At 38.7% G+C, this 12,622-nt stretch overlaps 1 protein-coding gene across 1 annotated transcript; it reads right to left on the minus strand.

The window, feature by feature from the left end:
• Positions 1-981: 981 nt before the first annotated feature.
• Positions 982-7,884, minus strand: LOC136570243 (matrix metalloproteinase-27-like). Its single transcript, XM_066570756.1, has 10 exons — positions 7,732-7,884; positions 7,163-7,401; positions 6,390-6,538; positions 6,165-6,293; positions 4,215-4,376; positions 3,921-4,044; positions 2,929-3,059; positions 2,560-2,719; positions 1,279-1,382; positions 982-1,082 (listed from the first exon to the last, which is right to left on the minus strand). The coding sequence occupies exons 1-10, from the start codon at positions 7,882-7,884 to the stop codon at positions 982-984; spliced, it is 1,452 nt and encodes a 483-aa protein (XP_066426853.1).
• Positions 7,885-12,622: the final 4,738 nt, after the last annotated feature.

Genomic DNA, 12,622 nt, shown 5'->3' on the forward strand with positions numbered 1-12,622 from the left:
TCTCAGATATCCCCAGCCATGCACTCAGTATGGCTAACAATTTGGCAGTGTGTTCTGGGCCTGTTTCCAGAACTAAATAAAGAAATACCTGTAGAGGATATGACTGTGACTCTATAGATTTTGTCTGATTTTGTGAGGAGTTTGCGTGGCAACAAATTTTGTTGCATCTGGCAATAAATGTCAGATGTATGTAAAGCACATGATTTTTATCAGCAGAGCAAAAGTTGTGCTCCATGACATGGTGGTTGTACCTATTATTGAACAGGACAGGGCTGATGTCTGAAGGATGTAATTCATAGCTTCAGACAAAGTGGACACTCATGAAATGTTAATTTTTATGCTATAAAGACTGATCAGGGTGATTATCAGGTGAGATAATTTATTTAGACATTGGGACTTCAGGGTAATTTGGTGTCAAAATACTGTTGTGTTATGAAAGGGACAAGGCTGCAACAGCTGAAGAATAGAAGGACAAGATGCAGGAAAATGCATCTTCTGCACAGTGCAGAAAAGCAAGTGGCTAATGAAAGCTTGTATCTTGATGGAGAGAAAATAAGCTTGCTCTTTGGAGAGGAAAGAAGCAAAGTACAAACATTTTATGCTGGAGGGATAATAGAATATCAACTTGCAGCCTTTCACACCTCAGAAATGTAGAATGCCTTCAACAGATGAAGCAGAAAACAGGTGCCATCAACCTAAAATTCTTTATTGCCATACTATTAAAAAAATCCCCCAAACCATCTGGAGAATAAAGTAATAAATTATTTTGTATAATTTTCACTTATGGGAAAAATATAATTTTATTCTAGCCTTTGAAAATATAATTTAAGCTGACATGTTAATTTCTTAAAATACATGAGAAGTATTTTTGAAAACTAGTCCTGTTGCCTATTCTGTAGAGCAGTGTACATACAAACAATTTCTGAGATCTCTGGAATGGTAGTTATTGTCTTTTGCTGAATGTAAGAAAGTTTAATGATGCTAACAGTGAAACCAGCTATTACTCTTCATTTCCCTGATAACTTTTTTAGCAATAGGGTCAAACTCCCACTGTTTCGGTCCATGAAAGAAGTAGAATAATCCTGGAAATGAAAAAGTAAAGCATTATGTTATGGATACAAGAAATAGCTTCATTCTGACAAATCCCATTCATACACACAGGAGAGCATCTCTTCATTTCTCTTTTGCAGGATGCAGCAATAATGACATTCATCTTAGTTTCAGAACTTATGATCTTTAGAATTAAACTGATTTTACATAAAAGCTTATTTCATTTACCTTTCTGTTGAAAAAGAGCATCAACCCTCTGACTAATTCCTGGAAATTCATCAACTGTCAGTCTAGGATAACCCTTCTCCATGGACTGGCTGTTTTCATCAAACCTAAATCATATGAAGGGAGACATGCAATTTTCCAGAGTTTAGACTTCAATTCTGCACAGAGTTTAGCAGCTTTTAAAATATGCCCACCCATCTGCAATTTAGTTGGTTTCTCTGGGGTTGCAAGAGAAAGTTGTGTTATTTACTTCCACACATGGCTGCAGGATGCTGGCCATTGTGTTTTCCAGGAGGTTGTTTCTTGTTTGCTGATAAAGGTAAACACTTCCAAAGAAGCATCCTAAGTGAGAAAAATGGGAGGAAGACTCACATTTTTGACTCCAGGCATGGGATTTCCCTCCTCTGATGATAACAGTGTGAGAGTGCATGGAAACTGGACAGATTCATTCCTGCTATAGCACATATTTATAGCATGAATTTTGACTTTTCCTCTCAGATTTTGATAAGATATTGTACATAGTCCTCTACTAGCTGACAAATTTAGATGGTGGCAAGGAATCTGGCGTATTTCTAATACATCAAGTTCTTCCCATGTGAGGCAGGACAATTTTTATGAGATAGGACTAAATTCAGGGGACTTGAAAGGAGAATCTGAATTGTTCTTCCAGATTTGAGGAACCCTCTCAGGGGAAAAAAAAACGAACCAAAAGAAACCAAGCAAACAAAGCCTTTGTTTCACTTCTCCTTGGATACAAGAAATATTTTTCACAGGCATCTGAGGCTGAGAGAATGAGTTACTAGGTAAGAAATGCGTGTTGTGGTTTACTTGCATGCTGTTGTCTTGTGACCGAGGCAGTAAAATAACAATGCAAGATATTGTAAATACTCTACCCAAATTAATCAAAACCAAAAAACAGGAAACCACAGGAATCTCAAAATCCAGATGACACTGTATGTATCACCGAGGAACCCCACAGTTAGTCACAATAAGGTCTGTGTGAACCATGCTTGCCCTGGTTCAATCCTCTGGTTGTCTGAGGACTTTTGCAGCCACTGTGCTTGCACACAGAAGGAATCTTTCAGCTTCCCAAAGCTGACTTCTTTCTTCCCCTGCCTGCTCTTTGGCTATCAAGACTCACTCATGCCAGTTTGGGAATAGGATTTGGAGGGAACCTACAGTTACCTGAAAGGTCTACTTTCTCTTTTATCACATGTTCACTTTAATTTTTATTCAGATTATATTGGAGTTATTAATAGGAAAACATTTGTCAATTCTTCTTACCTCCAGTACTTGTCACCTATGAAAAAGTCTGTCTTCCCTGTATTTTTATTACAAACAGCTGCATCAACTTTCTTGACACCTTTAGGGAATCCCAGTGTGTTGATATTCTTTGGATAACCAAGCAACACCTGATATCCGCTGATAACCCAGAATTTGTTGCCTGTTAAGACAAATTCAAATATTTAGTTCTGCCAGTCATTTTCAGACAGTAAATCACAAAATGCACTCCTTTATTGTAGGTTGTAGGAAAATAGATGAAATATTCTGAGTTTTTATTTTACCTATTTGAAAAATGTATTTTATGCACACATCCCTTCTGCCCACATAATTAAATTAAGAAAAAAAATTAGAGAAAATCTCATACTTCACCTTTGAAAAGTAGGATCTGATCTTTTGTGTTCTCATATGCAGCTTCAATACCAGGAGGCAGATTTGGCCAGAAGGCAGAAATTAATTCACGTTCAGCTTCTGAGTTATCAGGATATACCCGCCATAAGTGCCTAATTTAAATATGAAACGGGTTTGCAGTACATAACAAACCACAGAAACTTCTGTATGTGCAAAAGAATGTGAGCAACATTGTGACTTACAAGCTCTTTCTTGTCAGTGGAGCTACCTGGCTTGATGTGTCAGAAAGGAAATAAGTCCCTGCACTGGGAAGTGTCTGTTTTTTTTATTCCATCTTCATGCTGGCATTTCATTGATACTGATTGATAAATGATCAGTTATAAGCAGCTGAATATTTCAAGCTGTCCCTGTACTGTATAGTGAGAAGTTTATAGGAGCCCAGCTAGGACTTACTGTAACCTCTTCAGCAGATGAATTCCCCAGATGATTTTGGGGTTGCAGAGGGGATTGGAGGAGAGATTGGCTCAACTGTATGGTCAAATGTACTTATTTCCTAGTTTGTTAGTTACTTAGATTAGTAAAATTAATTGAACACAATTAAATGTTCAAGGCAAGGTTGGATGGGGATCTGAGCAACCTGGACTAATGGGAAGTGTCCCGGCTTGGAACTAGATGATCTTTGAGGTACCTTCCAAACCAAACCTTTATGTGATTGTCTGGAAATATTTGCATCATTAAGTCAAGTTACAACTCAGTGTAACCATCTATGCATTTGGGAATAAGGTCTCATTGGGATTGAGGTGTTTTCTGGAAAAAAATGAAGCATTTTTTTCCAAGGGATCCTGTAAAATATTAATACAACTAATATCTGCTAAAACTTTCATTTCCATGAATTGAAATACTTTTTTTCTCATTGTAAATGCTGTAAACATATGAACCACAAAAGTATTCTGTCTTTGTATAAATCAAGAAAAAATAAACCCCATGCAGACAAATGTCACATCAGTATTTACCTGCCCTTTAGAAAAATTATTTCTTGTCGGAGTGTAGTTACAGCATCAAAAGATATCTGGGAGCCACAGATTTCAGGCAAGGTAGGGGTGGTTGGCCTTTTATCTGGGACATTTGGTGGGGATCCTGAAGGAGAAATTTTGGAAAGATTACACCAAATTGTAGAAATATTAAGGTTTCCACACCTTGCTTTTTTTAATATTATGCAAATATGATTAAGTTTATGGTGAAACTTTGTGAAAGAGATTATTTCTCCTCTGCTTACCTTTTTTTTTAAAGCCATGGATTTTACTCACCATAAATTGATTGAATGCCACTTATATCATCTGGAGAGAGGGGAAATTCACTGGGGCTGATGTAGACATAATTGGGGAACATGAGAGCTCTCTGATCATTAGAATGGGAGAGACCCAGGGCATGGCCAAACTCATGAGCAGCAACAAGGAACAAGTTGAATCCTTATGAAATGGATAGAGAGAGGAGGTCAGTCAAATTTTACTCTGTAGATGGCTGATATGATCACAGCATCAGGCTATTGCTCAGTCACATTTTTCATACAATATATTGACCTTCACTAGGGAATGCATCTAGGTGAACATATTTTTGTGTAAGACAAGATTGTGGTCTTCCCCCACTAGAAGGGAGAGACTTTTGACCCTCTTGCTTTCTGTTAGCTACTGAAAGTGTGTGTGTGTCATGAGGAGATATCTGGGGGTGAGTGTGGGTGCAGCTCTTTGGAATGTCCTGGCAGGGTTTCCTGGCTGAGGTAGAACAGATTAGATAGTGAGTCAGATCAAACTAACAGCTCTCCAGGGCAAGGCAGGAGGACACACTCTGTGCTCACCGCAGGTATCAAAGTGTCACTCTGTGTGTCACTCTCCCTCCTACAAACCTGAGAAGGAAAGGTGAGATCATGAATAGACAAGGAAAAATAAAATATTAGCAGAACACTTTACCTTTTTACCATTGGGACTTTATACGGTTTCTTAAGAGATTTATGAAACAAAATAAATTTTAAAAATATTATGCTTCTGCATGCTTATTCCCAGTCAAATATGTTAACAAGATAAAGAAATAAAAATGAAATTTCCTTCAACATGCGTCCCTCCAAGTAAGACGCCTTTCTGAATTAGGGAAGAATGATCATCTGTCCTGCAGAAATAGATCCAGAAATGTCAACAGATTTAATGAAGAGCACAAGTCTGTGGCAGAGGAGAGGACTGGTCATCGATTGCCCAAGAAAGGCTGGCTGAAGCCAAGACATTCATTTCTCAAGAACCCAAACAAAATAAAACCTCATTTTTTCCACACATATTTCCAGTCACTCCTCCTCTCTCACGAGTCTTCCGAGTGCTCCAAGTTCTGCAATGTCTGGCTGCTGGAGCTGTGCTGCTGAGGAACAGCAGAAAACCTGTGGTTGACCCATTCAGTCCCAGTGTGGGGAAAACATCACATTTAATCATGTGACGTGTCCAGCACTCATCCCTCTCTTTTTTTTCCCACTACAATAAACCCACAGTCTCCCCCTTGTGCAGCAGCTTTACAGCACTTCTCTGTTCATTAGTGCCTTGCTCTTCCTGACCTCAGTTCTCTTGTTGCAGCTTTCCATGCCAAAAAGTGGATGAGAAAAGGGTCTAAAGTAGCAGAGGGTAATATGCCTATGTGCTGACAGACCTGCCAGAGGCATTAGGTGCTGTATGGCCAGCCAGGAGGCTGAGCACAGCAGACATCCCCAGACAGATTGAGGCTGGGCACTCAGTGTTGTCCTCTCTGCTGCCTATTGTTGAACCTACCCTGGAATTTTTAGTGAAGACTCTTCATTATCCCTGGTGGCTGTATTGATTTTTAGGTAGTGGGGATGTCCTCTGAGGGCTGCTGCAAAGCACAGGCCACAGTAGTGCCAGGTCTGGTGTGCACCAGAGGGGAAAAGAGAAAGCTTTTATCAAGGCTCGTGAAACTCTGGGCCACCACCAGCCCCCAGGTAACAGTGCTGTGTCTGTGGCATTCCTACCTGAAAAGGATTGTCCTGTTGGTATTTTTATCAGGGCTAATTACGGACTAGAGTAGATCAAGGTGTTTATGTCTGTGTCACTGTAAGTATCCCTGTTAGAGGACAGCCTGCAATATCCTCAAACTGCTCTTATAGTTAATGCAGTGTTTCATCTCAGTCTCTTCCTTCACTTAAATAAAATCAGAATGAAGTTTATTCATCTGCATAACACTTTATAAACCATTTTTGAACCTACCAGCTGAGCCTGTGGTCCAGTTTTCATCCTCGTCAAAGTGCACATCACCGCCTAAACCATTGCCAGGTGGAAAAGCGTGAGCCAGAACTCCAAGGGGGCCATCAAAATAGCGGGGGCAATGTCCATGAACTAAATAACATGAAGTTGATACAACACTAAGCTTAGGTAATGACTATTGAAAAATATATTACTTAATTTTAGCATTGAGTGCAATATTTGTTTTACCTTTGGTCCCAAAAGCAATCATTATATCTGCTATTCCCTTATGAATGCGAGTGAAAATCAGCGGGGTGACAGCACTCCACACTTTAAACGCCTTCTCAACTGCTTTATCCACATCCTCCTTGCTCATATCTGGTGTGTAGTTCACAATTCTAGAGTTAAGAGAATTCAAGCATAATATTTAGTATTTGCAGAAAAAGGAAAATCCTTAACATGGTTAAGAAGATGAACATAAAATAAAGAAACAATGTAACCTGTAAACAAATAATTCCCAAGATTCATCTTGGGCTGAGCGAGTTTGATATGTAAATACTGAATGTGTTTGAGTATGCGATAACTGTCCAATATGTCTTTTTCATAATAGTTGTGTACACAGTATTGATTTTTTCTTAAAATGGGCCTTAGCCAGGAGGTTGCCCCTTGAGCATGAGGAAAGTTGTCTCCTCAGATTTCTGTGACTACTACACTGTTGTCTCAGCAAATTTTAAAGATAACGAGGCTTGTACAGGGTGCAATTGATGTTTCTGTTTGGCTTACAGGATATTGGTTAGGAGTGATACATGACAGGCAAAATACTATGGTTGAACCAGTAAATGTAAAATACCCAGCTTGATTTTCAGAAATTCCTCTCAGAAGCATGCATGGCTAACAGCTGTGGAGAGAGAAACATTTTTGTATTCCCAACAGGAAACAATTGCTATAGAAGTTATATTTAAGTATAACAAATTTGGATACCCACAAATCTAAAATTTAAATTCAAAAAGTAATTATACTACCTGTATGTCAGTTTGGTTTTTTTCCATCCAGGCAGGGTGAAGCCATAGAGACCCACATCGGGAACTCCACACCTGGGCTTCTTCATCATTTGCAATGTCTCATTATCCGGTTTTCCCGTCACTTTCAAACCAAAAAATTGTTGCATTTTCTGAAGTTTTTCAGATTCAGATTCAACGTTTATTTTCCATCCAAGTTGATTTGGATCTGGCTCAACAGCAAAGAATTTATTCAAGTAGTTCTAGTGAAAAAAAAGCAAGATGTTTCACATTTTGATCTGTTTCTTGAACAAATAAATACCTTAGGACTGATATTGTTTGTGTAGGTTGCTGGCAGATGTTTTCATGAGGATCATAGCTAAACAGAAACAGACAACATTGTCCTGACTCTTATTAACTTGACATTTCCAGTTCGTACAGATTTATCATACTTTAATATAAAGTTCGAGCAGCAGAGCTCTATGCAATAGCATCGTCTCAGAAATGCAGCAAGCTACTGTGCAACTGGAACACATAGAATAGGTCTAAAAATAGAGGGCTCATGAGATCCCAGATATGGATAATGCAGTTACCTGTACAAACTTTGCATCTTCTTCATTGTCTTTCTCTAGGTGGAAGGGAAGAGCGCTAGAAACAGCTGTGCATGTCACAAGCCAAATTGAAAGAGCCTTCATTTTTACTCTCATCCCTGTCCTGGTAGGAGAGCTGTCTGCTTTCTGCTCCATGTGCCTCCTTTCTCGTGTCCCAGTTTGTATGGTTATGGGGTGCTTTGGAGAGTCAGCTGTAGACTGACTCAGAGCTCATCATGCTCTGATTCCCCCCACACAAGTTATAACACTGTGCAGACTAACACAATAAAACTTAATTGAACCCATCCGACTTCACAGTCATCTGAAGTCAGTTGGGATTTGAATCTGTCTAAGCAGCTTGCCTACCCTTTCAAAACTGGCACTCAATTTCAGTTATTTTACACTGACTTTGACAAACCTGAGCAATTTCATGCCAGATTAAGTGGTGGACAAGGGCAAAACCTTGTAAGTTGTCCCAACACACCTGTGTGAATTGGGACCACCAAATGTCAGGGTACTCTACATTCTCCACCTAGAAAATGGGAATTGTGCGTGAAGTATGAAACCCATAAAAAAGAAAACAAAACAGACTTTGGGAGAAATTACTGTAATCAGAATATTTTCTTTTCAAATTGATTTATGATGGAAAATGCCAATTCCTTACCCACTTCTTTCTGGCAATTTTTTAAAGCAGTGTGTTTCTTTTAAATTATTCTGGTGGAATCCAAAATATACATAAATGAGCCATATAAATTGAGCCTAAAGAATGTGAATACTCTTATATCTCTGTATCTGTCTATCGATCTATCTATCTATCTGCCATTTCATCACTAAAGGGTTTTTTTCAGTTTAACCACATTAGCCACAGGGCATATGATTATTTCCTGTCTTAAGTAATTCAGAATAAGGGAAGTTTCAAGAGTCACACAAGCTGTGACAAATTATGAGATTTCACCCTGTTCCAGCCAAGCACCTTCCTCTTCCACTGGCAGCAAAGGGAGATGAAGGTGTTTAGCACCTCAGAGAAGTTCTCACAGCACATACTCAACTTTTACAAAACTGTTGAAAGAAATGCCTTCACGTTGGACCGTGGCTTTTTCAGGAAACCCATGCTTCTGGTTTTTGGCTTTTTTTGCTCTCCCTTCCAGCCAATTTTTCTCCAGCTGGAGGCATTAATGGTGAATTTTTTCATCCTGATATCCTTGTTGTTAAACTTGTTGTTAAAGGCAGATACTTAAAAAAAACCAAAACAACAAGCTCTTCTCTTGATTATTATAGTTGCATTGTATGGCTCCCATTCAGTTCTGTCTTTATTTGACCTAATCAGTCTAATACTGATTAGACTTTTGTTGATATAATGCACGTTTCGACAGCTACCTAACAGACACCCATGTTGTGAACAATTAGGAATGTTGAGTCCCTGCTGTTATAGTGTTAAGGTCATGACCATGCTGCAGCACTATTTCTGGTTCCTGGGATGCTCTGTGTAACATCGTCAGTACTACTGATGTGATAGTCAGCTTTCTCAGTTAAAACAGGGGTCACATTGCTGCTGCCTTCTAGGAGGAGAAAAGAATTCATGAGGTAGTTCAACATCCACCAACTCTAATAAATGTCAAAGATAAGCATTAGGAAACCGTAACCAGAAGCTGCTTTATACAGCTTCTTCTTTTCCCAGACCCCAAGGCCAGCTGCAGACGTGCTTGTGAAACATCACTTGTGAACATTTTCCGGTCTCTCTTCCTTGGGCAGTGGGAGCTGGCTGCTGTTTCTGTTTCTCCATGTTGCAAAACCCTGGTAGTGTTTTCTATGATGTATATCGCCATCATTTGTCACTCAAATGTCTTCTGAGCAAACACAAATGTTAGCTGAAACTAAAAATGTAGTCTAAATTAGAGATTTCAACTTCTCTAGATTGAATGAAGCCACTGTAGATGACCCTATTTTAAATTAGTTGATTGAACCACTCTCCAGAGATAAGTATTTCTCTGTTTTCTGTTGAAGAAAGCTTAATTAATAAATGCATAAAGTTAGATGAGCTGATCTTAACCTAGCTGCTCTTATTGTCTCTATCCTTCACTGCTACAAGGCAGACAGCTGTGGGGATATGATAGCCAGCCACAGTGGGAAGCAAGAAAAACACTTTACCCAGTTCATATAAAATCTGCCCATAGTTCTTGATTTTTCTATAAAATTAAATTCATGTCAGCTGAAACATGTTTTCCAAAAATGTATTCTAGTGCCGTGGGAAAATATGTTTGGTGCAATAGCCCTGAACAGCATTTGTCTTTTGTGACATATGCATGAATGTAATCTGACTGTAGCACCTCTAGCTTTGAAATGTTTGAGACAAACAAATATATCAATTTAAAAATGCAAGACAGATCTCTAAAAAGAAAGTCACACTGGTGGCTGGGATCCAGAGCCTAGAGGGGACCTGTGGCTTCTAGACTGGTAGTTGGAAGCCAGCTGGAAACCTTCAGGCACCTTAATGGCCACTGCTCCTCAGGCTAAACCTTCTACAGAGCCAATAAAATTGAATTGTTACTCAGCCTGGGTGAAATACATGGGCAGAGGCAAATGGTCCACATACTGTCTTTGACTCCTGAGGGACTTTTAACAGACTGCAGCGGGTGAGGGCAGGACCCAACCATGCCAATACAGGTCCCTCAGGACAGTGTAGTCTCTGTGGGCCTTTGGGAAGTGATGGACCCCAAGGAGTCCTGTTCCATACCTGCATGGGTTACTAGGAGACCTTACAGAACTGCAAATGTACTAAACACATTTAGGAAATTGAATTCCTGTCTGGGAAAATCTGTCTTACTGATGATATGGGCAACAATTACACACCACACCTGTAGCAAGGCCCTGGGGAGGGATACAGTACTTTAACGTAGTACAGTAATTAGCAAATAGAAGTAAACTTATTAAAAGGCAAAAAGAAAATGACAGGCAATTTTATGGACAAAACACCCTAATTTCTAATTCCTGAAAGCCTGCTTTGTGCCTGAAGGAAGACAAGAGCAGCTGGCACCAGATGTTTGTGCCCTCCTCCTCATGGTGTGGCTGGGACGGAGCAATTGCTGTGCTCCCACAGCAGAGGAAATGTGCTCTCACATAAGCACGGGGCAGATTTCTCACAAAGGAATCACTTCACGTAGAGCTCTCATCTTCCTGCTCATGGAAATTCAAAAGTGAATTTCAAAACTGCATCTGGCAACTAAAATTTGGACAGGATGTGAAAAGGCATGGACTAAAAATATTGCATTAGAAACTTCATCCTATTTTTAACTTCTTCATATTCTATGGTCTGTAAATTACCCTTTATCTCTCTTTCCTCTAAAGCATGACCACCTCCTTACCCCTCATCTCCCATTTAACTTTTTCACTGCCCCATGACTGCTCACCACTATTTGCTTCTAGAGAGGGACTAGCATTCTGCTCTAAATCTGAGAAGCTCTTTTGACATTACCTTGAGATCCTGTGCTTTTTCTTCATATGTGCAGGGAAAATATGCCCCCAGTTTTTATTTTTTGAATATAAATTATTCTAGTAAGAAATATTATCTTTGCTTGTAAATCATGTGTTATATTTGTAGACCATTTCTGTTAAAAAAAGCAGAACACAACACAAAGAATTTAAATTCATATACTTTTAAAACAAGTTTTTATTTAATTGTCATTCAGTAGCACTAGCTTACACAAGAAAATATGATTCAATACCATTGCTGGTGAGGATTGATATTAAAGAACCAGTACCTATAACACCTTGTGAGAACTGGATTAATATAAATTAACTTCTTAATTAAAGCTTTTGATTTGCTGCAATTTTTTTATTATTTTGTAATATTTTCTTAGGTTTTGTAAAGTATATGATCAAATTAATTTTCAATTACACAGTTTCTTATCTTTGAATAATATTGGGACTGATCTATACTGAATTTAATAAAAATAAGAACTACTAACTCTGTTCTATGTTTATGAAGGATAAAATTTAATTCCCTTCTAATACAGAGAGATAAGTATTATGACATTACACATTATTTCCTCAAAATATAGTAACTTTTATTACCCTAACCTTAAACCTTCCTCTGAAGCCTGTTGAATTATGCAGATATAACATCTAATAAATTTGGTTCTGTTCATATGGCTTCTAATGATATCAGCTGAGCTATAAAAGACTGAAGAGAATGTGAATAACCTTTCAAACACCACTTTAATTGAGGGCTTTTTCAGAAAATGTAGTTAAGCTGGAAATCAAGCAGTCCTTTTTATGAATCTTTCTATCAGAGGTATTTTTGGCCAAGAATTTTAATCTTTTAGGCAAACTTTTTTTTCTCTAAACCACTGGAATGAGGTGGGATTTAGTAACTACTGGAGTAGTAAGAGAGTAGAAAGAGCCTTGATTAAAGAAGTTTATCTGTTCATTATATGACGAACAGATGATATATGTTCATTATATGATGGCTACCTTTGAGAGCAAGTGACATGTTTCTTATCTCAGAGGTCCTTTCTAATCTAAATTTCTGCATTTCTGGACTTGAAACCAGTTCCTCAACCAAAAAATATGAGAATATTCCTTCTCCCCTGCCCCCCTGCCCTCTTCCCATAGTCGTAAAGATGAACACCCTGGAGAGTAGTCTAAGAGGGGAAGTAGGGGAAAGAGGACCAGAAAGTGGAAGTAGATCTGTACACTGATGATAATGAGCCCCAACTAATTAACCACCAGATTTTCACCAGGGTTTGTGAGGAGTGGGGGGTTCAGAGACAAGTGTGTCCTCCTTTCTCTGTCCTAGTGAAAAAACCTGACATTTCCTGCCAGAATATATTTTTTAGTGTTTGAAAGTTAGACTTGGATCTTGAGCATCAGGGCAAAAATGACATCAGGAACAAAA

The sequence above is a fragment of the Molothrus aeneus genome, chromosome 2 (genome assembly GCF_037042795.1).
Source record: "Molothrus aeneus isolate 106 chromosome 2, BPBGC_Maene_1.0, whole genome shotgun sequence".
Taxonomy (NCBI): Eukaryota; Metazoa; Chordata; class Aves; order Passeriformes; family Icteridae; genus Molothrus; species Molothrus aeneus.

Coding starts and splice junctions, on each gene's coding strand:
- LOC136570243 (XM_066570756.1), bottom strand. CDS start 7,884: ATGGAGCAGAAAGCAGACAGCTCTCCTACCAGGACAGGGATGAGAGTA. Junction 4,377..6,164: donor CTGGACCACAGGCTCAGCTG/GTAGGTTCAAAA, acceptor CCATTTCATAAG/GATTCAACTTGTTCCTTGTT. Junction 2,720..2,928: donor TCAGATCCTACTTTTCAAAG/GTGAAGTATGAG, acceptor TTGTCTTAACAG/GCAACAAATTCTGGGTTATC.